Here is a 23,824-nt window from a genome sequence, read left to right on the forward strand (position 1 = left end):
GACCAGGCTTTGAAGCCAGTCTCTGCCAATTAGAAACCGTGGGCGCCAGACAAGGTGCTCAGTCTCTCTGAGCCTCACGGTTCTTATCTACTAAATGCAGATAATGACTTGGTTTTAGGACTTTGTGCGACGCTTCTTGCCTCCAGCAAATGGTACCATTTGTGTGTGAGCTCTTTTTGCTGCTATAAGAGTGTACTCTTAAACTCCCACATCTGAACTTTCTAGATTCTGGGACTTAGGAAGTGCCATCATTTAGATGAGAATAGTAGAGCTCTCTAAAGAAAGTATTAATAGAAATAAGAATGAACGCACGCTCTCACCTTTGCCCCAGAAGAAAGGGGAGCAACTGCATTTTGTTTACAATAAAGAAAATAATCCGAGTGATAAACTTCACTCGCAGAATCTCAGTGCATTTCACAAGTGTGTGTCATTCACAATTCTGTTGCATAGGAGCTACAGGTTCTATAGATAGGGGACCTGAAGAAATTGCACGCACAAGCCGAATGCATGGCTCAGTTCAGTTCAGTCGCTCAGTCGTGTCCGACTCTTTGCGACTCCTTTTTTTTTTTTGAGACTCTTTGCATAGTTGCTGCAGTATAAAACCTGAGAGGTGAGACTCAGCTCCTAGTTCCAGTTCAATGACTTGTTGGTGATAAGGGACCTGTCTCTCAAAGGTCTGTCTTACCCTCTATTTTCTCCTCTCTTAATTGGGAACACTGATATTTGCCTTGTATAGTAGGATCCAATGAGAATGACATGCATTTGGTGTGTCGATGCACAGGCTGTGAGGCCCAGGGTGGGACACATATAGAAGATGGTTGCTGTAGGCGTCCTTGGTTTGAATCAGGACCCACAGCAAAGCTCCAGACAGCAGCAGAGATGGGAAAGACAGGAGCGGTGTTTGCACTTTCTCCTGGCGGTGGTGCCCTCTATATCTTCTAGCGGTCAGGAGAACTGGTATGATTCCGGAGCTGGTAAGCTGTGTTAGTGATTCCAAGCCAAAGAAGACCACACCCAGCACCTCACCAGTTCACACTGCCTGGCAACCCTTCCCTTCACACACTTGATTTCATTGTGTTCTGTCTTCCAGCTCTGGATGAATGCTGCCGACAATTTGGAGCTCTCTCTCTTTTCCCATCTAGTGGAAATCCTTCAGTCAACAAGGTAGGCTGGGCTTTGGCAGCCTGGGGGTTACAGCTAAAGTTTCATGCCAGGAATAGAAACTAGGAGGACAGGACAGCCAGTTGCTCAGTAACTATGAACTTCTCCTGTTCCCAGAGCATGAGGTCTCAGGGGGCAGCATGTCTGTCTTAGTCTATTCAGCCGCTGTAACAAAAAATACCATAGGCTAGTTCAGTTCAGTTCAGTTACTCAGTCATGTCTGACTCTTTGTGACCCCATGGACTGCAGCACGCCAGGCTTTCCTATCCATCACCAACTCCTGGAGCTTGCTCAAACTCATGTACATCGAGTCGGTGATGCCACCCAACCATCTCATCCTCTGTCCTCCCCTTCTCCTCCTGCCTTCAATCTTTCCCAGCATCAGGGTCTTTTCAAATGAGTCAGCTCTTTGCATCAGGTGGCCAAAGTACTGGAGCTTCAGCTTTAGCATCAGTCCTTCCAATGAATATTCAGAACTGGTCTCCTTTAGGATGGACTGGTTTGATCTTGCAGTCCAAGGGACTCTCAAGAGTCTTCTCCAATACCATAATTCAAAAGCATCAATTCTTCAGTATTCAGCTTTCTTTGTGGTCCAGCTCTCACATCCATACATGACTACTGGAAAAACCGTAGCCTTGACTAGACGGACCTTTGTTGGCAAAGTAATGTCTCTGCTTTTTAATATGCATCTAGGTTGGTCATAGCTTTGCTTCCAATGGAAGCCATAGCCTAGGGGACTGACAGGCCACAGAAGTCTATCTCTCACAGTTTTGGAGGCTGGAAATCTAAGATCAGGCTCTGGCAGATCCAGTGTCTGGTGGGGACCTGCTTCGTGGTTCATGGTTTGCCATCTTCTCACTACCAGCTCAGTGGCAGAGGGGTAAGGGAGCCCTCCAAGGTCTCTTTTATAAGGGCACTAATTCCATTCATGAAGGCTTCACCCTCATAACCCAAGCATCTCTCAAAGGCCTCTCTCCAAATGCCATCACATTGTTACTTTTTGAATTAGTCAAGGCTCTTTTGATAGCAAATGGCAGAAATAGAACTCAAACCAAATTAAAAAGGAAGAAATAGAGGGTGAAAAGGAAAGCAGAGAAAGGGGACATTTATTGGCTCATACAGTTGACAGAGTCAGATCTTCACATGGTGTCTGGATGATGCTTACATTACTTTATCTGAGATCTACCCCAGTCTTGTCTGTGCTTTCTTCCATGCTGGCTTCGTTCTGGCTGGGCAACTTCATAGAGTGTCCGCGGCTCTGCACAGTCAGCAGACAGGGCTTCTTTTTCACTCAATACTCCTAGCAGTAGGGATAGAGTCTCACGGGCCATCTTAGGTCATGTGACCAGGCCAGGAGCATCTCTTGCCCTCTGGAGCAGGTGGAGGAGAGTTAGAAAGAGGTAAGTCCCAAAGAAAACCAGGGACTGTGATCAGAATAAGGGAGAAGGGAGGCAGGGAAGCCAGTCAATCAACCCACCTCCTTCCTTATACAGCGGGCTGTTCACATCCACCTCCATCTGATTCCTTACAGATCAGCTGTTCTAGTGATCATTAGCACCTTAGTGTTTGAAGGTGTTTGCAACCACCCTTTCATTCATCCACTCATGATTGACTATTATAACCCACTCCATTCCATACCACTTCGTAGTGCTGGAGGTTCAGGGAAGGACAAGACACAGCCCTGTGGAGAAGGAATGCAGAAAGCAGGCTGCTCAGTGCTGTGATGAGAGCACAAAGGACATTGGGTACTTACAGGTGCTGAATGCACGTCTTCCCATTGAACCCACGAGTGCAAGCCACACACAGACTTGGCTGGTTCTACCTCTTCTGTGTATCAGGGGTATGGGGCTTGGCAGAGTTCAACACAGCAGTAGTGAAGACAGCTCAAGAAGGAGCAATCCATCCACATTCTTTCGCCTCCAGTTTCTTTTCTTTCCCCCTTTCCACTGTCTTTCTGTACCTGTTGTTTTCTAAGAGACGGACACTCACCCTGGGAGCTGTTTTCTTTGAGGGAGTAGAATTTACAGGAAATTGTGTTTGCGATTATCCTGAGGAGGGGGTGCGGAGACTTGAATCCTGTCTCTCTCCCCTTTGACTCTTGGAGGCACGTTCATCCACTTTGTGGTTTGGGGCGAGCAGGAAGACACGCAGGCTGAGGGGCTGGCTGAGGCCCGGTGCCGGCTGTTGGGAAGTGCTCCGTGGTTGTGCTCCAGTCTGCTCTCTTTGTTCGGAGTTTTTTGAGACCAGCATTAGTTTTCCCTGAGGCTTGGAATTTAAAAGTCAATAACTGGTGGTTGTTTTGAAGGCAGTTTCCGGTGGGGGTGGAAGGGCATGGGAGGCTCACCCCCAAGCGACTGGGGCACTGGGCAGACACATATTCGATGGGTGTCTGGCAGCATTTTGACGAGTTGCCAGGAGAGCATGAGAGCCAGAGGGCCATGGAGCAAACCCAGACTGTGGAACCTTTTTAGCAGAAACACAGCAAATTTGGTTCATTCCAGTAAAAGCTTTCACTGCCTCTCTCCTGGGCTCACCAGGGAAGGACCCCGGAACGCTGAAGTCGCTCACCAGGCACAGCTTATTCCCAAGCTCGTCTTCCTCTTCAACGAGCCAGGCCTCACGCCCTCCAAGATGCGCACCGTCATTGCCATCCTGGGCTGTCAGCTTCGGGGCCACTTCAGCCTCCAGGACCTGCTTAGGTATCGTGCCAGCTCCCCGGGGAGAGGGCGGAGCATCAGGGCTGCTTCATGAGGGAACTAGACCCCAGCTCTCTCCTTACCACACTCAGCTCAGCAGCACTGCCCTTCAATGCAGCAGCAGGTTCTATTTCCCTGGAACCTCCTAGAAACATTTTCTCTGTTCATGGCTTGAAAAAAGGGGAGGGTCCCCTGGACTCCTCAGCAGGGTTGTGGGTTCACTGCTCCCTGGTGCTCAGACACACCTCCCAAGAACCCCAGAATTTCCATGCGCCCGGCCATCCTCACCAGCCAGTGACCCAACACGCCGGCCTCCTGCAGACTTCCCAGCAGATGGGACATTTCAGCTGTTGTGTCCTCAGCCATGTCTGTCGTATTGACCTGGCAGAGCCAGAGTCAGCTTCTCTGATGAATCCTGACAGATTGGAGAAGTCTCTGGAAAGATCACACTGATCACAGAGTAACACGATTCCCCCTCAAGTCCTCCCTTGAAGCCGCATTTGGGTGATTCTGTGTAGAAAACCTTCATGGGTGCTCAGGAGACACGGGCCAAGCCCACAGCTGAGTGTGTCCCTCTCTTTCTGCCTCAGAATCGCTCTGTTTGTGGTGTACACCCTCAAGCCTTCGTCGTTGAACGAGAAGCAGATCTGTGTGGACAGAGCCCCGGACCCTTCCCTGCCCGGTGAGAAGACCTTTCCCAGGTGCCAGTCTGATGGCAGCAGGGCGACACCCACAGCAGCCCTGACAGGCACATGCCGTGGGCCCAGTTTGAGTGCTAGGCTGCAGGAAGGGAGGGGGGGTGCCCACAGAAAACCGAGTTGCTGTTCCCGGGTGCCATCTTCCGAGGTCACAGCTATATGATTAGAGCCACAAATAAAAACAAATCATGTGTTCTTCCTTCACAACCTGGAATGGCTTCCAAGTCCTGCGGGATAACAGCTCCCCGTATATCACAGGAGGGCGCCTTCACGCCCCAGTCTCTGCCTCACTCCCTTGGCGAGCCCCGGCTTCAGCGCTCTGCAGTGCTGACACATTCTAACGTGTGAGGGTCTGCCGTCCACCGCGCTCGGCCCTGCGGGTCCCTCTGCAGGGTCACTCCCCTGCCCCACCCCACCCCACCTCACCCCACCAGGCCAGCCATTCCCAGTCCCACAGGCCAGACTAGGTCACCTTCTCTAGGCTGCTAGAGTCCTTGTGCTTACTCTCATGCAAAGGCTTGTGATTTGTTTCTTTGAGTCTCTCTCTCCTCAACCAGATTCAGAACAGCAGCGGCATCAGGTTCTGAACTCCCTCTGCTAGGGGCAGACGCGAAGGGGACCATTACTGACTGCTTTGTCCCGGGCCTCCTCTGTCCAAGATGGGAGCCTCTAACCACGTGTAGCCATTTAAATTAAATTTATTGAAATGAAATGCGGCTAAAAGTTCAGTTCCTCAGTCACACTAGCCGTGTTCCAAGTGCTGAATAACCATGTGGAGCTAGTGGTTACTGCATCAGACAGGGCAGAGAGAGAACACTCTTATCACTAAAGATTCTCTTGGCTAATGTCACTCAATCCAGATAAATTCTCTCTTATCCTTAGATCAAGCCTGAGAAGTAGGAATTGCTATTCCCATTTTGTAGATGAGAAAACAGAGACTCAGAGACTATGACCTTAAAGAGAGAAGGGGCCAGAATCCAGATAGAGGGTACTCTGACTCCATTTCTCCAAGCTGCCTCATCAGTTATATTTCTACAGCATGCTGTGTGCCCTAAATTGGTGGTAAACTAACTGGCCGACCAAGGGGCTACATGAATGGATAATCAGCTAACAGTATACTGTGCAGTCCGGAGAAGGCAACGGCACCCCACTCCAGTACTCTTGCCTGGAAAATCCCATGGACGGAGGAGCCTGGTAGGCTGCAGTCCATGGGGTCGCTAAGAATTGGGCACGACTGAGCGACTTCACTTTCACTTTTCACTTTCATGCATTGGAGAAGGAAATGGCAACCCACTCCAGTGTTCTTGCCTGGAGAATCCCAGGGACAGAGGAGCCTAGTGGGCTGCCGTCCATGGGGTCGCAGAGTCGGACATGACTGAAGCGACTTAGCAGCAGCAGCAGCATACTGTGCAGTCAGCCCTCCTTCTCGTGGGGACTCCATTCTAAAACTTTCGTCTCGCTAAATATCTACAAAGACAGTATTTACATGTCCTTCAAGGTCATAGTAATGCTTCAGAAGTAATCTTGCTGCAAACTCTGTTTTTTAGTGCAGCATAGACGTGCAAAAGCCCTGGACTAGGGCAGGGACCCAGATTGAGCACAATAATCTTCACCACTCTGCTCCCACTGCCTTGCATAATGCCCAGCACATAGTAGGTGCTCAGGAAATGTTACAGTCCATGAAAATGTTAAAACTCTTCCTACTGGAAGAAAAATTTGACCCTATCATTTTTAGGATTTTTTTGGGGTGGGGGGCAGGCTATGGGGAGCATCAAAAACATCTCTAATTAAAGGAAACTTTAGAAACATTTCCAGAAATTCTTTTAAAGCATTAAATGGAAATCTAGAATTGAAAGCCAAAATTTCAAGTCCCATGCATGTCTCAACTCCTGGGAGAACTAAGCATTTGGTGAATATGATTGCCTACTGCAGCAAATATTATGTCTCTTTACATCCGTTTTCTCTCAAATCTCCATTTTATTTTATTTTTTGTAGCTGGAAGCCAAACATCTGGAAAGACAATCTGGCTCAGAAACCAGTTGCTGGAGATGCTGCTCAGCGTAATATCTTCTTCCCAACTTCATCTGTCCTCTGAGTAAGTAGTTCCAGAAAGAGTGATTTGCCACAAGGCTGCTTCATACAGGGTGCAGTATTAAGACCTTTACTTAATGAAAAGTTTAGCATCTCTGAGTTGGTTTTCTGCACTAGTCAGAAAGAAAATTATATTCTCTCCACCCAATAAAGCAGACCTTGCCCTAAGACATTCTGATGCAAATGTTAAATGGGCATGAGTAACTCAAAGCAGATTTGGTTTCATTACAATAAACTCTTCCTGTCACCATCGCTGAAGTGTAATTGTTATTGTCTTGGCAGTTGTGATAATCACTGATTTTGATGTCCTGTACTTGGCAGACAATGGAATGGAGAAATGGTTAGCCTAAATAGCATCTATCATGGAAAAGGCTTGCCAAATTCTTCTGCTACTTACTGTTAGTCTTTCAGTTATTTTTCCAAGTTGGAAAAAGAAGTATCTGCCTTCAGTTAACTTTCAAAACAACATGCAGTCATAAAATTCCATTAACTCTGTTGGACCACCTGCTTTATCTCGGCTCTGGGGTCACTGATTCAATAGCTATTTGTTGAGTACCTACTGTGTGCCAGACACTGTTCCTCCTTCTGAGAACGCCACGCTGAAAAGGTCAGTCCAGACCCTACTCTCACTAAGCTGACCTTTTAGTGTGTGTGTGGTTTGGACAGGGAGGCATCGAGGTGGGGAGTTACCCCTCAGTAAATCAGCCTTGTACAAAGTGCTTTAACGGTCTCTAGATTTCTAGAATCAGTGCATGGCAGAACTGGAAGATGCCTTGGAGGTGAGCTGCATGCGTGTGGAGTCGCTTCAGTCGTGTCGGACTCTGTGCGACCCAATGGACTGCAGCCTGCCAGGCTGCTCTGTCCATGGGATTCTCCAGGCAAGAATACTGGAGCAGGTTGCCATGCCCTCCTCTGGAGGATCTTCCTGACCCAGGGAGATGAGCTAGTCTCTACCTTTTCACCTTTTTGAAAAGGAATGTAATGTAGTGCTTAAGCACTTGGGCTCTGACAACTTCACCTCCTGGGTTCAAATCCCAGCTCTGCCCTCAGGGACCTTAGGGAGGTGACCTAAGCCCTCTATGTCTCTCTTCTACTCATCTTTGTGAAAATAAAATAGATAGATAGAAATAGCTGCCATAGATAGAAATTAATAGGTGGATAACTCTGAGCATGGTGCCTGGGCTATGGTATAAACTCTAACAGCTAACTACTCTCACCATCACCACCACCACAGTCACTTCCATCATCCTCTTCATCGTCATAATGAGGGAAGATGATCAGAGCTCACCAGTCATCCAATTACTAAATGAAGTCATGGCTAAAAGAGAGGACCATCTCTTGACTCCTAGTTTCAGTGGCCATGCCCTCACCTCACCTAATCTGGCAACTGGCGCTGAGACTGCTGCCCAGCCAGGATGGACCCTTTCCTGGCTCTCAGGAACCTCAGGTTTTGCTGAACAATTGCCCCTGAGCATCGGCTCCCGTCTCTCTGTCCTCCATTTCCCTCTAGCAAGTCTGTGTTCTCTAGACACATCGTTTAAAAGTTCATTATTGAAAGTGACAGTTAAACATTTTTTTTTTGTCTAAACCAATAAAGATGCATAAATAATGTGCTATTCCATTAAGACTAATTCTGAACAGTGTATTTTAAAAGGGAATTAAGTAACAATGATGTGTTTTATGCGACTACATTGATGTCATTAGTGAGTGGCCGGTCAGACACTGTGTAAGCTTGAATAGTAGTGAGCAGGGCTTTATCATTTGGTACATGGTTTCCAGTTGCTTTCAAAAGCTTTGGCCAACTTACGCTTCAGCCATTAATAGGCAAATTCACCTCTTTCACAGCAGCCTTGCCAACATTACCGATCTTTTAAAATGTAATATATACTTTGCTGAGTGATGTCCAGATGTTACCCTTAACCTGCCTCTCCTGGGCGCCTGATGAAGCTGGATGTTATTTGTATTTTCTGGACATGTTGTTTGCTTATGGGCTGAGAGATAATTTATAGCATTTATTGACCCCCTTCCCACCAGGACAAAGGAAGAGATGTTTCTGAACCTGGGGTCCGACTGGTTCCTGCTCTTCGTGCAGGGCCACATGCACCCCAGCACAGTGGTGCTGGGCTTGAAGCTGCTGCTGCACTTTTTGTCAAGCCCCTCCCTCCGAGGGCGATTTAAAGACGGCCTGCCTGCAGGCTCCTGGGTGGAACGCAGCTCCGAGGGCATGGACATCGTGATGGGTGAGTGTGCGGCGCTCTCCAGGAGACAGGGTGCCACCTGGGGATGAGGGCCTGCCGGGACTAAGGGGCCTTCACACTGCCTGCTGTAGCGTGACCTTGACCTTGACCCCTTCCCCCACCTCTGACTTCCTTTTTCAGACTCCTCCCCACATGGCCTCACTGCTCTTCAGATGCTGGGGACTTCTTTCCACTCCTCAAAGTCTCCTTAACTCTTTCCTTCTTGCAGAGGTGCTTCCCCAGCCCTCAACACCAGCACGGCTCTCTGGGCTGATGTGGATTCATCCTTTAGGTCTCGATTTTATGTCACTTCCTCCAGGAGAGGAAGGTCCCACGTCAATTAGAGCACCTCTGTTACATTTTCTTTCTTTCTTTTTTTTGGTGGGGGAGCGGTTTATCATAGTTTACAAGCATATTTTTATTTAGGTATTTAATTCTGTAATGTCTGATCCTCCCACCACATTGTAAATAGCTGATGAAGGCCTGGGGTTCTGTATATTTTTTCAGAACACTACATTCTTATTGCCTATGCAAAGATGTCTTGCTACCTCTAAGGTGGTAGGCACCAGATAAGCATCTGGGTTTGAATGAATGAATGAGCACATCAGAAGTAGAAAAAGAAGTTCTTACCGAGCACACTCTTGTGCTGTATATGCATGACGTATTTCCATCTGGCATGTCTGTAGGACAGGTTGGTGGGAGGGGATTCCTTCCTGTGCCCAGTCCCCATGTTGACCAGAAGCAATTTTTCTCAACTGGATTTTATGCCCTTCTCCCTGATCAATAGATAACCTGAAGAGCCATCCTCCAACGCCTGACCAGAGCCCCTGCCTGCTTCCTGGGTTCCGGGTCTTGAGCGACTTTTTGGCCCACCATGTTCATATTCCAGAAGTCTACCTCATCGTGTCCACCTTCTTCCTCCAGACACCCCTCACAGAGCTGACGGACGGGCCCAAGGTAGGGTCCAGGGGATCTCAGGATGGAGTGGCACACTTGGGTTTCTGACTTCTGTGTCCCCCAAGACTCTCCTCACCTTCCTCTGTGCCTCCCAACTTTCATCCTGACCCACTTCCTTCCCTGGCAGTCCCACCTCCTTGCTTGCTCTTCACATATCCTAGACTTGCTCAGCCTCTGCCTGCCTTGTCCCTCCAAGCAGATCTCTGTTTTGTTCCACTTTTAAGTTTTTCTCCTCTGGGTAGACAAATCGCATGATGGTGGGGGCAACATGGGGAGGCTGGATTGCTGCCACCGCAGACATAGAGCCTCATTCTGTCACCTTCAGAGAAACATGCCCCTGTACCTTAGTAACGCCCCTGCTCTCCCCCTGCATTCTAGTGTGAACCTTACATGCCCTGAGCCTTCTGGCCCACAGGTACCCTTTGCTCAGATGACTTACATCACGGTAGAATGGAAGCCCCCACGAAGGAGCATTGCCGCAGGACTCCACCTTCATCACTTGTGTATTCCAAGGTCATCTTTATCACCTTCTCTCACTGTCGCTGGCAAAGGTCACCTTTTTAAGGCTGAACTGTGTTCCTTCCACGCCTTTCCCAAGTGACTGCATGCCTTAGTATCCTTTTTCTATATTTTCAGCATCTCCTTTTCTACTGATTCTTTCCTCATTGACCATAAGTATGATAAATTATGTCCCTAAAGCCGGAAGCTGCCCCCTTGGCTCGCACTCTTGACCAACTGCTGTCCTGTTTATCGCTCTCCTGGTCCTCCTCCAGAGGAGTCTCCACTCATTGTGGACACCTCACTAGCTTCTCAGTCACTAGAATCCAAGGTTTCTTTGGCTCCTGTTCCTGTGGGATCGGGTTTGGAGTCTGCAGGCAGCATCAAGCCCCTCCCTGATCGGGATCTCATTTGTCTGCCAGCCCATCTTCCTTTCTTATTGGCCTTTTGTGCTGTGGTCCTCGAGTCACCTCCCCAGTAAGACCAGCTGCTTTGCGCTTGCCTGCCCTGGGCCTTTGAGGAGCCCTCTCCCATCTCACCTTCCTGGAAAGCTATCTTCCCTCAGTTCTCCACTCAGATGCCACCTTGGGCTGAGACCCCCTAGACAGCGGGAACCTTTCTCTCTCAGGCCTCATCACGCCTTCGGCTTGTATGGCACCAGCGCATTTATGGCTGCTTCTCTCCGTAGATGCTGAGCACATCAAATTACAGACCCTGCCTCTTGCTCAGCCTCCTGAGCACCTGATAAACAGACCCAGAAATTGTTTCTTGGTCTTGATAGACTTGAGTTAAACTGCACTGTATAGACGTCATTGGAGGGGCACGGCTTTGCCGAGGACTGAAAAATTCACTTCTTGCATATCCTTATATTTGACCTATCTCAATCTTGATATATGTTAATAGTATTACAGATCACACTTTAGAATTTAACATACTCTGATACTTGTGTTTTTTTCCCATACTGTGGCTCGGGAAACAAACATTTGCTGAATGTCAGGACCTGTGACAGATGTTTTACATATTTTATTTCACTTGATATTTATAACAATCCCATGGGGCAGATAATGGAAGTTTCAATTCACAGAGGAGACTGAACTGCCAAGAGGTTAAATAGCTTGCATGAGCCCAGCTTTTAAAGAAGCAAAGTCAGATCGTCCTGCTTGTCAACCCCACGCTCTCTCTGACTGCCCTTGCCCTAAAGCCTTTGAATTTGTCATGTTTTCTGCAATCTCATTTACCAAAATTCACGAAAGTTGATTGGGAGACTGAGCATTGCTGATGTCAGACCCGATGCCAGTTGCTGGTGGGTCTTCAGCCTACCTTAGACGTGTGCGTTTCCCTTATGCTCCAGCAGTGGCTGAAATTCCTCTAATGAACCAGCCACCTGGGCTGCTACTGGGGCCCCCAGAGAAACATGGCATACTGGATGGACAGCCAGTCTCTTGGGTGTGTAGCCCAGGTCTCTTACAGCCCTTGCCTCCTCTTTCAGGACAGCCTGGATGCCATGCTTCAGTGGCTCTTGCATAAACACCACAGGGAAGAAGTCCTCCGGGCAGGGCTGTGCACTGAAGGCGCCCTGCTGCTCCTAGAGATGCTGAAAGCCACCATGAGCCAGGTGAGAGCCGCTCCCCACATGCTGAGAGGCGTTCTGATGGGAAGACAGGCCCAGAAAAGTCAACCTTGACTTTTCCCAGCAACTTTCTCGTAGTGCTGATAATTTGCAGGTATCATTCAAAACTTTTGATAGAAAAGGCAAGGTGATAACTTAGGTGCTCAATGGGAAACCCAGCTTTAATGTCCCCAGTGGAGTTTATGTGTTCTTACCAGAAGACATCTGTTTTCCATTTGTTTAAACATTTGACTTTCTTCCCTGGGAGACTTAAGGCCTCCAGTCAAAGGGAACATTTCTGGGCAACTGCTTTGATTTGAGAGCTAAAGGGGCCCTGTGTTCCCTTGCCTTCTGGGGCCTCTTCCCTCAAGAAGCGCACCTCTACCAGGACAGGTGGGCCTCTCATGAGTGAGCCATCAGGTAGAGACCTGTCTTAGAGAAGACAGATGCCTGCCAGATGCAGACATGACACGGACAGCCTCTGATTCAGGCCTTCAGGTCCACCTTGAAGGTGGGTGGAGAGGTTGTTTTAGAACTGAAGGAAAAGGCCGTGTGACTTGTAAGCAGGACTAACTATGGACCAGGTAACATGAAAAATTCTGGCTTCATTCTATAGACTCTAAAGGCAACTGGAGGTTTGATATGTGTGGAAACCTAACTGCTTCTGTAAAATGATGCATTATTACCTTTAAAATAAGAAAAAAAAAAAAGTAGAAAGTAAAAGTCACCTGAAGCACACCCAACCAGAGATAACCACTGTGAACTTTAGTAGAATGTCTTTCAGACACCTAAGAGTATACCACGGCCCTAGGGAATCAGACCACATAAATTCCTGAAAGTGTTGGTCACCCAGTCAGGTCTGACTCTTTGCGACCCCACAGACTGTAACCTGCCAGGCTCCTCTATCCATGGAATTCTCTAGGCCAGCACACTGGAGTGGATAGCCATTCCCTTCTCCAGGGGATCTTCCCCATCCAGGGACTGAACCCAGGTCTCCCACATTGCAGGCAGATTCTTTACTGCCCGAGCCACCAGGGAAGCACATATTTCCTATTGCCTTTTCTCCCCCAACTTGTTGTTGGGAATCATCTCTATTTGTAGATGGAAATTTATATTGTTTCTCAGAACATTCGTTGTTATAAAAAGTCTGTAATGAGCTTTCTTGAGCACACGTCTGCTCTTTCTGGTTTGATGGCCCCCTTGGTATAAACTCCAGGATGTGGGATACTGGGTCAAGGAACACTTCATGTGCTCACCTTCTCAGGAAGGCCGCAGTAGACATCATACATATATACTCCTCTTGACACACACCCCACAGTCTTGTACAGATGTGCTCGGCCCAGTCCCCACAGCCTCAAGAGGGAGGGGACACACACATATATATATATACTTATGGCTGATTCGTGTTGCTGTATGGTAGACTCCAACACCATACCATTGTAAAGCAACTATCCTCCAATTAAAAATAAATACAAAAATAAATACTCTTTTAGCATGTATTTAGATGATTACATGTTTTTTTCTTTTAACCAGTTACCTCTGATGAATTAAATCAATAGATTTCCTCGCATTCTTGCAAAGATCTCACTTTCTCACTCTGTTCTTATTCTTTTAGCATACTTCCTTATTCTGCTTGTAAATATTTTATTTATGATTTTGCAGTCATGTTCATAAGTTATATTAGGTTTCAGTTTTCTTTTTTCACACATTGTCAGGTTTTGATATCAGTATTATGCTAGTTTTATTTAAAAAAGATTCTTTCATTCAAGAAGATGCTAAATCCATGACTCATATTATTTAAATCATTCCTACGAAACAGCTTCGGCCTGAATTTTTTTCTATTATCACCTTGCTTAGGCTTTTAAATGTCTCCTTGACCTAGTTTAGGTAATTGATAATTTTTAAAAATCTTCCCAAGTATTCAGGTTGCATAAATGGTATCCTTTAATTCATTTAATTTTCTTTGTGATTATTTTCCTCTTCTTATTCTTAATTTGTAAGTTCATACTCTTTCTTTACCTCGCCCATCCTATTACTTAAGGAGCTGAAGATTTGTGGATTTATAAAGAACAACTTTGGGTATATATGTCATTCCCCTTCACTTTTTTCTGGCTAGTTCTAAAATTTTGATATTTGACATCTTCAATTTTGTTGTTTTCTAGAGTTTCTGCGGTTGCAGATTTAAAGAAATTTTTTATTAAAAAAAGAGATATTTTTGATTCATCTTTTTCCAATGTCCATGTAGTTAAACTTTTTTTTAAATTGCTGTTGTTTATTTCCAGTTTATTTCTGTCCTAGTCAGAGCAAGCGATCTTTACACTTTCTATCTGTGGGAAATTTATTCATGGCTTTGTTGTAGACCTAATGTGCAGTTAATTTGAGGATAGCTGAAAAAAAATTGTTTTACAGCATAGAAAGTTTATTACTTTTTAAATCAATGCTATTTAGAAAAAGCAAACCAAAGAAATAACATGAAAGCATTTAAAATGAAGGAAATACCTAGTATGCAGACAGCAGTAAAAAATAAGACCAAACATTGACTTTATAACAGCAAACATAAAACGGTTAACTATTGTATAACAGATGTGACCCTTAAACAGTCTTCTGGGATCTAACAAACATATAACAGAAGCAAAGTCAGAGGCAGACTTTGGTTCAGTGAAGCTATCTGCCATGAAAGCATCATTTACCAAATATGATAGACAAGCACCAAAATCTAAAAGGCAAAAACTGAAAGGATAAGAGAAGATCAGAAATAGAATTGTAGTGAATGTCTCTCTCGGTTTATTTATCTTGCTTATAACTTTACTTTGCTTGCTGTTATTCCCTTGCACAGGGATAACCATAGATATGTTTGCTTCCTTGAGCTTGGTGTCAATGGAACCCTACAGTATGTACCCTTTTGCATCTCGAATCTGCTTGCAATGCAGGAGATCTGGGGTCGATCCCTGGGTTGGGAAGATCCCCCGGAGAAAGGAATGGCTACCCACTGCAGTATTCTGGCCTGGAGACTTCCATGGACTGTATAGTCCGTCGGGTCGCAAAGAGTCGGACACCACTGAGTTCACTCAATACAGGAGGAATTCGCTTGTGTTGTATATGTTTGTAGTTCCTTTTTTTTTTAATTGTTCAGTAGTATTTTATTGTGATAATGGATCAGCATTTATTCCTTCTGAGTTGTTTCCATGTGGAAATATTATGCATAAAGCTGCTATGTACATATCTTTTGATGGACATACACACTTCTTTCTGTTAGAAATATACCCGGATGAAATTGTGGTTAGGCTGTGCACATGATTTGTTTTAGTGGATATTGCCAAATAGTCTCCAAAATGAAGAGTCAGTTTACACTCACTAGCTCTTATTCTGGGAAGGTTCCAGTTGCTCCAGGTCCTTGTCAATGTTTAGCATTGTTGGTCTTCTAGATGTTAGCCATTCTGCTGTGTGCAACTATCCTTGGGAGCAGACAGCATTTCCTTCCTTGTGCAAATATAGACACTGTGGAGGTTAACTCACTCGGGCAGGATCACAGAGCGAGAGCACGGTGGAAACATGTGTGTCCAGCATTAATATTTCATTCTGGGGCACCTGCCCCCGGGATCCAGCCTGGTGCTTTGCCTAAGCACCTTCGGGGGATGCCCTGCCCCCGGGATCCAGCCTGGCGCTTCGCCTAAGCACCTTCAGGGGATGCCTGAACAAATTCTATATCTGACCTTATCTCCCAGCTTCTTCTATATTCACCCTGTACTAGCCACTATGAAAATAAGCTTGAAGCACTAAAATGTCTCATTTAATTCTCACTACAATCTTAAGAAAGGGGTCATATTATTACTAGGAGTCTTGCAACAAGGCGTCTTGTTGAGAGGCTCAGAAAGGAGGTCTTCTCTCCAGATCTCAAGTCCTCTGGCTCCTATGCAGCCCCGAGTCATGCCCCCACATGCTGCCTCTCATGAAGCGTGTCCACAGCCCTCGACAGGTTCTGGAGACAGCGCCTGGGAACGGACATTCCCGGCCAGTGTGCTGCAGTTCCTTGGCCTCGTGCACAGCGCCTACCCCCAGGATCCAGCCTGGCGGGCCCCTGAGTTCCTCCAGACCTTGGCTGCGGTCACCTTCCCCCTGGGAACCCAGAAGGTAAGACACACCTCTGCCTTGCCCCGGTGAGAGCAGGGGTGAGCATCATCGCCCTTCAAGGACAAAATGCCTTCACACCCCTCCCCGGATGAAAATGCATTTTGAGTCAACCTAGCCAAAACCCTAAGTAAACAACTCCGGTAGTTTTCCTTCTCTTTATGAGGTCCAGCTTCAGCTCATTTTTGGCTCTGAGATTCAATAAGTTTTTGAGTTGTCAGGAAATCTCAGTAGTGAGAAATTTGATGGTAGATTAAATCCAGATCTACATAGAATACCCACACATGAAGCATGAGGAAATCACAGATTCCACTCCAGGAAGGCCAGGGGTGGGACTGCCATAGGCCCCGTCTTCTTTCCAGGACCCTGGTTCTGTTGGCAGGCCATGGTGCCTTTCAATCAGAGGGCTTGCTGAGCCCCAGCTGGTAGGGCAGAGGGACCACCTGGGTCTTGAGGACAAGGGGTCAGTGTCGGGTAGAGAACACTATGGGAAGAGATATGAGTGAGTCTGAGAGCAAGAGCCAGTCCCAGCCGGTCAAGGGGACTCGTGAGCGCGGAGCATCTGGGAGCTAAGAACAGCAAGTGAGGACCAGCGTGAAGCGAGGTGCTGGAAAAGGAAGGGCAGAGATCTGCTCATTACCTGCCTTGGTGGAATAGGAGCTGAGACCCAGCCAAGGAGAGTGAATTATCGATTCCTGTCTGCAAATCAGTAACTGTAACCAAAGGAATACGTTAGGCATATTGGTAAGGAGAGGATCCAGAAGTCATACCAAGCGCAATGAGGGCAAGTAATGTTTGCTCCATAATTATCTGCTGATCGGCCAAGAGGATGAATATGTTCTTTTAGCTAAGCTTTTCTAGAAGTGTATTCATGGTGCCAGCCTCCATCTCCTGAGCCTGGTGCTTCACATCCCCTAACAAGCCCCGATGCAGGAGATGTTAAAGGTGGAGGCGAGATTCAGGGAGGTGAAGCTCCACAGACCAGCTCCCTCCCGGGTTAGTGGGGCCATGAGACCCATCTCACAAAAGTGTCGAAAGGGTCGAGAAGATGAAACATGCTGCAGCTTATGTGATTCATAGGTGACTAAACCAAGATTTACACCTCAGTCTCTCACCCCGAAACCTATTCGTTTCCATCAGTCAGTTTAAAATAACAATACATGACCTAACAAAATTTAAGTGTTTAGTTTTAATAAAAAAGACTAACTATAAAGACCAGAAGATTTGCAAAAAGATAAAATGTTTTGATGGGTTACTATCAACTAAAGCAACATACTGGAAAAGTAAGTAAAAAAAAAAGATGTAAGAAAGATCAAAGGCAGCACTGGAGGGGGTGGGGGATGGGACCTCTGCCCAGAAGCTGGGCGACCCCAGCCAGGCAGGGAGGAAGCATGGTTCTACAGACTGCCCCTCACCATTCCGCTCACCTGGAGGAGGACAGGGCCTTAAGTTGGGGGGCTGCCATTCTATGCCCACAGGCCAGGCTCACCATCTGCTGAGTCGGAGTTCCAGCCAGCTCCCTGCCAGTAGCCACAGACCGCAGCCTGACCCAGGGTTCTTCCTCCCCATATTCAGTGGTTCCCACCTGAGGGAGAGCTGGCCCAAGGTCACCTCCCAGTCTACCGTGGATGAGACAGGCCCTGATGCCAGAACTCATATCCCAGCACCTCCTGGCCTCCTTTTAGCTCCAAGTCAGCTCCAAAATACCTTTGTTGCACAGAACATGTGACAGACCTGTTTTCGTGCAGAAGGCAAGTGGCCAAAAGGATTTCTATTTGCTACAATTTTATATGGCATCTTTCCAGCCAAGGCCGCATGGAGCTAATTAATACAGTCACCACCTCCCTAGGTGCCATTAAATTCATTTTACAGCTTAATTAAGAATGGCTGCATTAATTTTATGAATGAGCCAAGGGAGGTGCCAGCAGATGAACTTGCATGAAAAGTTCATGGGCCAAGAGTCAGGAGTCCCTGGCCGCATGTCCTTGGGTGTGTCACCTGGCCTCCCAGCATCTCCATGTCTTCCCAGACGTATCTGGGCTAATGACTCCCATCACATTTATCTCCCAATATTTTTGTAATGTAAAACTGAGAAAGTGAAGACCAAGGCACTTCAGGGTCTTGGATGTCAGACTGGCTCTCGTCCCACTTCTCTTTCCACCTGAGGGTCAACAACATCAGAGCCTGGCAGGCAGTAAGGTGAGGACCCCACAGAAAGGTGGGGACCAGCTCTCTTGACCATATGCCAGGGCCAGGCATGCTGCACGCAGGATTTCTCATCTCATCCTCCCCCATCTCTGCGTGTTCCTTTCCATCATTACCACTAGACTGACGGGGAGCTGTGGCACCGAAGAGGGCAATGCCTTGCCCGGCACACATCCTGGGCTTACTCGCTGAGTGCTGCTGGTCTCTCTAGCTCTGTGCCCAGCTTCTGCCCACCACAGGTTTAGAAGTCACAGCAGGCCACCTCTGAGCCCGCCTACCTCCTCGCAGCCTGTTTCCTTACGTGTTAATGGTTTGGTGAGAATCCCACTGTGCATGTGTCAGATATGAGAGTGCTTTGGGGCAGGGCAGGCAACTCACGCTGGTGTTCTCCTGTCTTTGAGGGGGCCGTGACTGAGTCTGCCCAGAGCACCAGCAGCCCCGAGGCCGAGGCTGAAGGTGACGACGCTGCGGAGGGTCTACAGGCTCCTGCCGAGTCACATCCCACCCGGAAACAGCTGAAGGAATTCATGCAGCTACTCCTGAGGGAGTTCTTGCTTGGGGCTCCAAACCCCAAGCAGTGGGTGCCCCTGGAGGTGCTCCTGGAGGTGGGTTAGAAAGGGCATCATTCGGGCCTGTGTTGTGGGAACAGACCGGGGAGGGTGTGGGCACCAAGAGGGTGGGGTATGCCCAAAGAGCCCCGAGGGCCAGTCTCTTGAGAGAGCTCACCCAAGCATGTCCATGCCAGCTGGTTGGTGGTCAGGAACATCTCCTGGGACTGCAATGATTGGTGGGAGGGAGTCTTTGGGGAACCACAGTGCCCAGCAGAGGGAGCTCACCAAGCAGCAGTGAAGAGATGAAGGACGGCAGGTCTTAGCCAGGTCTCTAGAAACAGTCTGAGGTGGAGATTTTCTGGAAGTGATATATTGGGGGCAGTGCTCTCAGGAAAGCAGAGAAGGGATGTAGAGGAGGATGCGGGAGAAACTAGGAAGGACCTGGCTTCAGAAGTAGCTTGGTTCCCAGGGGAGCTGAGGTGTGCTGTATCTGCATCCCAGAGTTGGCCCCACCTTGAGGTACATGCGAGGTGGTCATTTACTGTTGCCCCACCACCACCACTTGTCCTGGGAATGGGCATTGCCTCCTGGGTAAAGCAACTTGATCAGCAGAGGGCAATGCCCCAGAGAAGGGGCACTTGTGAGCTGTTGGCTGTGCACAGTTCCAGCAGCTGCAGCGTTAGCATATGGACCAGGAGAGGGACCGAGTGGACATGGTGGGCACTGAGTGGACATGAGGGCCATGTGGCTGGTGTCTAGCTCAGGGTTTGCTTGCAGGCTTCTCCAGACAACGCCACCACTCAACAGAAGCGGGACTTTCAGTCTGAGATCTTGCTTTCCACCATGGAAATATTTCACGTGATGAGTGGAGGTCATGCATCGATGCTGAGAGGTGAGTGCGGGTGGATGACTTATTCCTCCTGGTTTATGACACAGGGTTGCTGACAGCTGAGTAGGAAGCCACCTCCTGCCAACTGCTGACCCCAGAACCCTAGAGGAAGACTAGGCCGCGGGACTGTGGATGCTTTAGGAACCATGGCAAACTGCCCTCCACCTGTCTGCAATAAGAGCTCAGTGACTGTGCCCGGAGACCCCTGGAATGGCCGTCTTACTACTTTCCATGTCACCCCTGCCATTCCTGATTCAATCAGAGACAAAGTCCTGTCCTCTGAGCCAACATCAGTTATCCTCTAGCTTCAGTATAAAATTTTCTTCTTATGAGAGGAGTCAAAATGTCCACCTGAATTGAAGATTCTTTTGCTCCCCTATGCCTGGGCACAGTAAACAATTCTTAAATGAATGAACCTGGATGAAGATGCTGCCATTGCCCAAAGAAGTTCAAATTGAAACTTCATTCAGAACATTTGGGTCTGGGGCAGCTATAACCTCCCAACAAGATTGTATGAAAGTCCTTTCTGTGGTTCCTGAGCCGTGGAACCCTTAGTGACATGACTGGTGTCCTGGATTCCTCTTGCCCCACAGTGAGGAGACCCTGACTTTTGGTTTTCTGAGCCATCTGAGTATGGTCGGGTAGTGGAGTGATGAAAAGTGAAAGCTTGGTAGCCCTGTTCTGAGCGTGGCTCTATGACTGGACGGTGGCATTACTCCAGGCAGAGGCAGGACCATGTGAGTGAGGAGAACGGTCATGGGTAACTTAGAGGGTTGTTAATGAGAATTAACTGAGATGCTTGCATCCATGTCTGAGCACAGTGTGTGCTGTGTTGGTGAGCACAGATGGGCGATCTGATCTTACAGCTTCATCCTCTTCCCCACATAACAACAGGGACTTGGGTCACCATGACAGCCTTCCCATTGCCTATGCCTTAAATTCTCATCCACTCTTCTTCCAAATGGTCACTGGAGGATGTGCTGCTCCTCACTTGCCTCCTCCCTCTTGGTTCATATCACTGACTATTCAATATCACTTTGAATAAACATGCATTCATTGGGTACCTACAGTATATAAGATCCTGTTTTTGAAGCAACGGTTATACAGATTACAATGAGATGGACAGAGGTGAGTAAGACGTGGCTGGTTCCTGAGAGGAGCTTGGAGACTGTTGTGCAAAGAAGGCAATTCAGACGGCTGATTTCTCAGCCTTGGTCTGTCGCCCTCTCCCACCCTCCAGGCAGTAGAGAGCCTCAGCCGGATGCAGAAGCTGCTGCTGCTCCTTCCCTTGCCAACATCTCCCACTTCATCCAGAAGCTGGTGGAGAAGCTGTACAGTGGAATGTTCTCGGCAGACCCCAGACACATCCTTCTCTTCATCACGGAGCACATCATGGTGGTAAGAACCTCACACTGGCCGTGGTGGTAAGCTGCCTGCTGAGGAGGTGTCTGCTGATTGCCGTCCACTTGGTCCAGACTCACCTGCTGTCCTTCCTGGGAGCAGAATCTGAGCTGGGCGGGAGGAGGGGGAGCACTTTACCGCCCCGGCAACGCTTGGTGGCTGCTGAACACCCTGCAGTGTTCTCACCTTGGACCACCCGAGACACATCTCCGTGGTCGGGGCCACAGCCTGCTGCACGGGCGCCTCAGCTCTGTCCTCGCCTAGACGCTGCACACCCGCTTTGGGTTTTATTGTGAATGTTAGTTTAGTCTTTGTTGCTGTTCAGTTGGTAAGATGTGTCTGACTCTTTGTGACCCCGTGGACTGTAGCATACCAGGCTCCTCTGTCCCCCACTATCTCCCAGAATTTGCTCAAATTCATGTCCATTGAGACGATGATGCTATCTAACCATCTCAGCCTGCCTCCCCTTTCTCCTTTAGCCTTCAGTCTTTCCCAGATCAGGGTCTTTTCCAGTTAGTTAGCTCTTCACATCAGGTGGCCAAAGTATTGGATTTCAGCCTAATTATTGTTATTCCTCATCAACAAACAGTCAAGAGGTCTTTACGGCCAAAAGTTCTATTTCATTTTCTCCTATAAAATCCAGTTCCATTTGTCATATTTGGGCCTTCCTGAAATTGAAGCCAGAGTCTGTTTTTATCTGGTCCGATTTCTCTTGCATGTGTCCTCTCTCGCTCTCTCTCCATCTACATGCACATCCACGCGTGTCAATGCATGCCTGCAGATACGTGCTTACATGTAAGTCTGTGTGTGCATGTGTGCACACATTCTTTATTGTATGTGTGTACACATGCACACACACAGATTCACAAAATCTCAGAATGCCAGAGCTGAACTCTGTTTTGACCCTTGCTGCTTCCCATTTCATTCTGGAAACCTTTCCTGACAAGTGGCCATTCACTTTTTTGTGAGGAGCCCTTCTGTGGTGTGAGGGAGTTCAAGGCAGCAGGACACCCGTGACGTTTGGAAAGCACTTTCTCTTACAAGCTGAAATCTGCCTCCAGAAGCTCGTGCCCGCAGCTCCCGGTGTGTTCTCTGCAGCGGGATCCAGGAGCCCCTCTCCTTCCTCTTCATGCCTTGTAGAGAAAGGGGCACAGTGCCCCCAGCACCTTCTGTCTGTGGAGGCACCTGCATACTCCAGGACAGGGCCTTGGCACACTTCCTAGAGTGGTATTCAGTCTGGCTGATGCTCAGTTCTAGGCCACCTGAAAAGAAGGTATTCAGAGGCTTCTTCAAAAATAACTCCAAGAAGGGAGAAATATCCCTTGTCAGCTCCAAGGGGATTAAAATCAGATTCTTGGGAGGTTGTGTCGAGAATGAGAGTAGCCACCAAGTTCCTATCTTAGCGAGTTTGGGTTCCTATTACGGAAAGCTATAGACTGGGGAACTTAGCAGCAAACATTTATTTCTCAGAGTTCTAGAGGTTGGGAAGTCCAAGGTCAAAGTGCCAGCTGGTCTGCCAGGGCTCTTTTTCTGGTTTTATAGATGGTCATGTTCTCACTGTACCCTCAACATAATAGAGAGAGAGAGAGTGTGCAAGCTGACCTGTCTCTTCCTATAAGGGCATTAATCCCATCCTGAGGGCTCCATCCTCACTACCTAGTCACCTCCAAGAGATCCCATCTCTAAATACATCACATCCCATCTCTGAATACATAACATTACAATACTAGGGTGTCAACATATGAATTTGGAGGTGGTACTAACAATCAATCCATAGCAGCTCCCTAGTGGTCAAAGCAAATACTCAGAGCTAATACCAAAGCATTGGTGCCTCCTGGGGCTGTTCAGCAGGTGCCAGGCCCCAGGACTCTCACTGCCCACATCCACCACCCTTCTCTCCTGCTCACCACCTGTGACTCTCACAACTCTGAACTTCAGTTTGAAAGATGTGACCCATCTTTGAAAGGAGGAGAGGATGATGACAAAAACATGAGCCCCAAATCCAGCATTTTAAAATAACATTTAATTAGTATAAAACTTGCGTTACCTATGAAATTTGAAGAGAGCGATCTAAAAGTAACAAAGGACCTTCCTAATCTACTGGAAAATTTCACACAGAGCATTTGTTCTATGGATTCTTTTCAATGAAGTCAAACAGATGGATGGCTTCAATGTTCAGACCACAAATCAGGACCTTCTGTCTTAACCCTCTAAAATCTCTCACATACTGAAGTCCATGGGTATTTGAGTGCACATCTCCGTTAGAAAATACAGTGGTTAAGAGGATGACTCAAGTGTCTGGTGTAGGTTTTACTCTTGCTGACCACCTATCTCTCCCATCTCTCAAACTCTCGGCCTTTTTATCCCTAAAGTGTGATCATCTTAGTGTCTACTTCATGGTGTTGTTATGATGTTTAAATGAAGCAATATATGTAAACATATGCAAATAAATGCAAAAATACTTGGCATGGTAACTGGAATAGCATAACAATCTATGCCTGACAACAAGTATTAATAGTTAATAACATGTTTTTAAATCTAGATGCTATCAGTAGCTCGTGCTTGTATACAGAGTGTCAACTTTGTTACATTGGTAACACGGAAAGCTCTGGTTCCCCATGTCTGCTGTACATAATTTGACTATGGTAAACTTTTGATTTTGATACCTATTTTTGGTAGGCTTAAATGTTTGAATTCCCTTTA

The 23,824-nt window shown here is 47.5% G+C and overlaps 1 protein-coding gene across 2 annotated transcripts in view; it reads left to right on the top strand.

The window, feature by feature from the left end:
• Positions 1-23,824, top strand: part of WDFY4 (WDFY family member 4) — a 248,503-nt gene that overhangs the window by 101,527 nt on the left and 123,152 nt on the right. For both annotated transcript variants that reach the window (XM_027530472.1, XM_027530473.1), the window contains 11 exons: positions 1,091-1,164; positions 3,699-3,860; positions 4,448-4,539; positions 6,551-6,650; positions 8,681-8,886; positions 9,671-9,840; positions 11,828-11,953; positions 15,914-16,078; positions 18,682-18,885; positions 19,609-19,723; positions 20,961-21,118. In XM_027530472.1, the coding sequence (XP_027386273.1) occupies positions 1,091-1,164; positions 3,699-3,860; positions 4,448-4,539; positions 6,551-6,650; positions 8,681-8,886; positions 9,671-9,840; positions 11,828-11,953; positions 15,914-16,078; positions 18,682-18,885; positions 19,609-19,723; positions 20,961-21,118 (1,572 nt within the window). The remainder of the gene's footprint in view (positions 1-1,090; positions 1,165-3,698; positions 3,861-4,447; positions 4,540-6,550; positions 6,651-8,680; positions 8,887-9,670; positions 9,841-11,827; positions 11,954-15,913; positions 16,079-18,681; positions 18,886-19,608; positions 19,724-20,960; positions 21,119-23,824) is intronic.

This window comes from Bos indicus x Bos taurus, chromosome 28 (genome assembly GCF_003369695.1).
Source record: "Bos indicus x Bos taurus breed Angus x Brahman F1 hybrid chromosome 28, Bos_hybrid_MaternalHap_v2.0, whole genome shotgun sequence".
Classification (NCBI taxonomy): domain Eukaryota; kingdom Metazoa; phylum Chordata; class Mammalia; order Artiodactyla; family Bovidae; genus Bos; species Bos indicus x Bos taurus.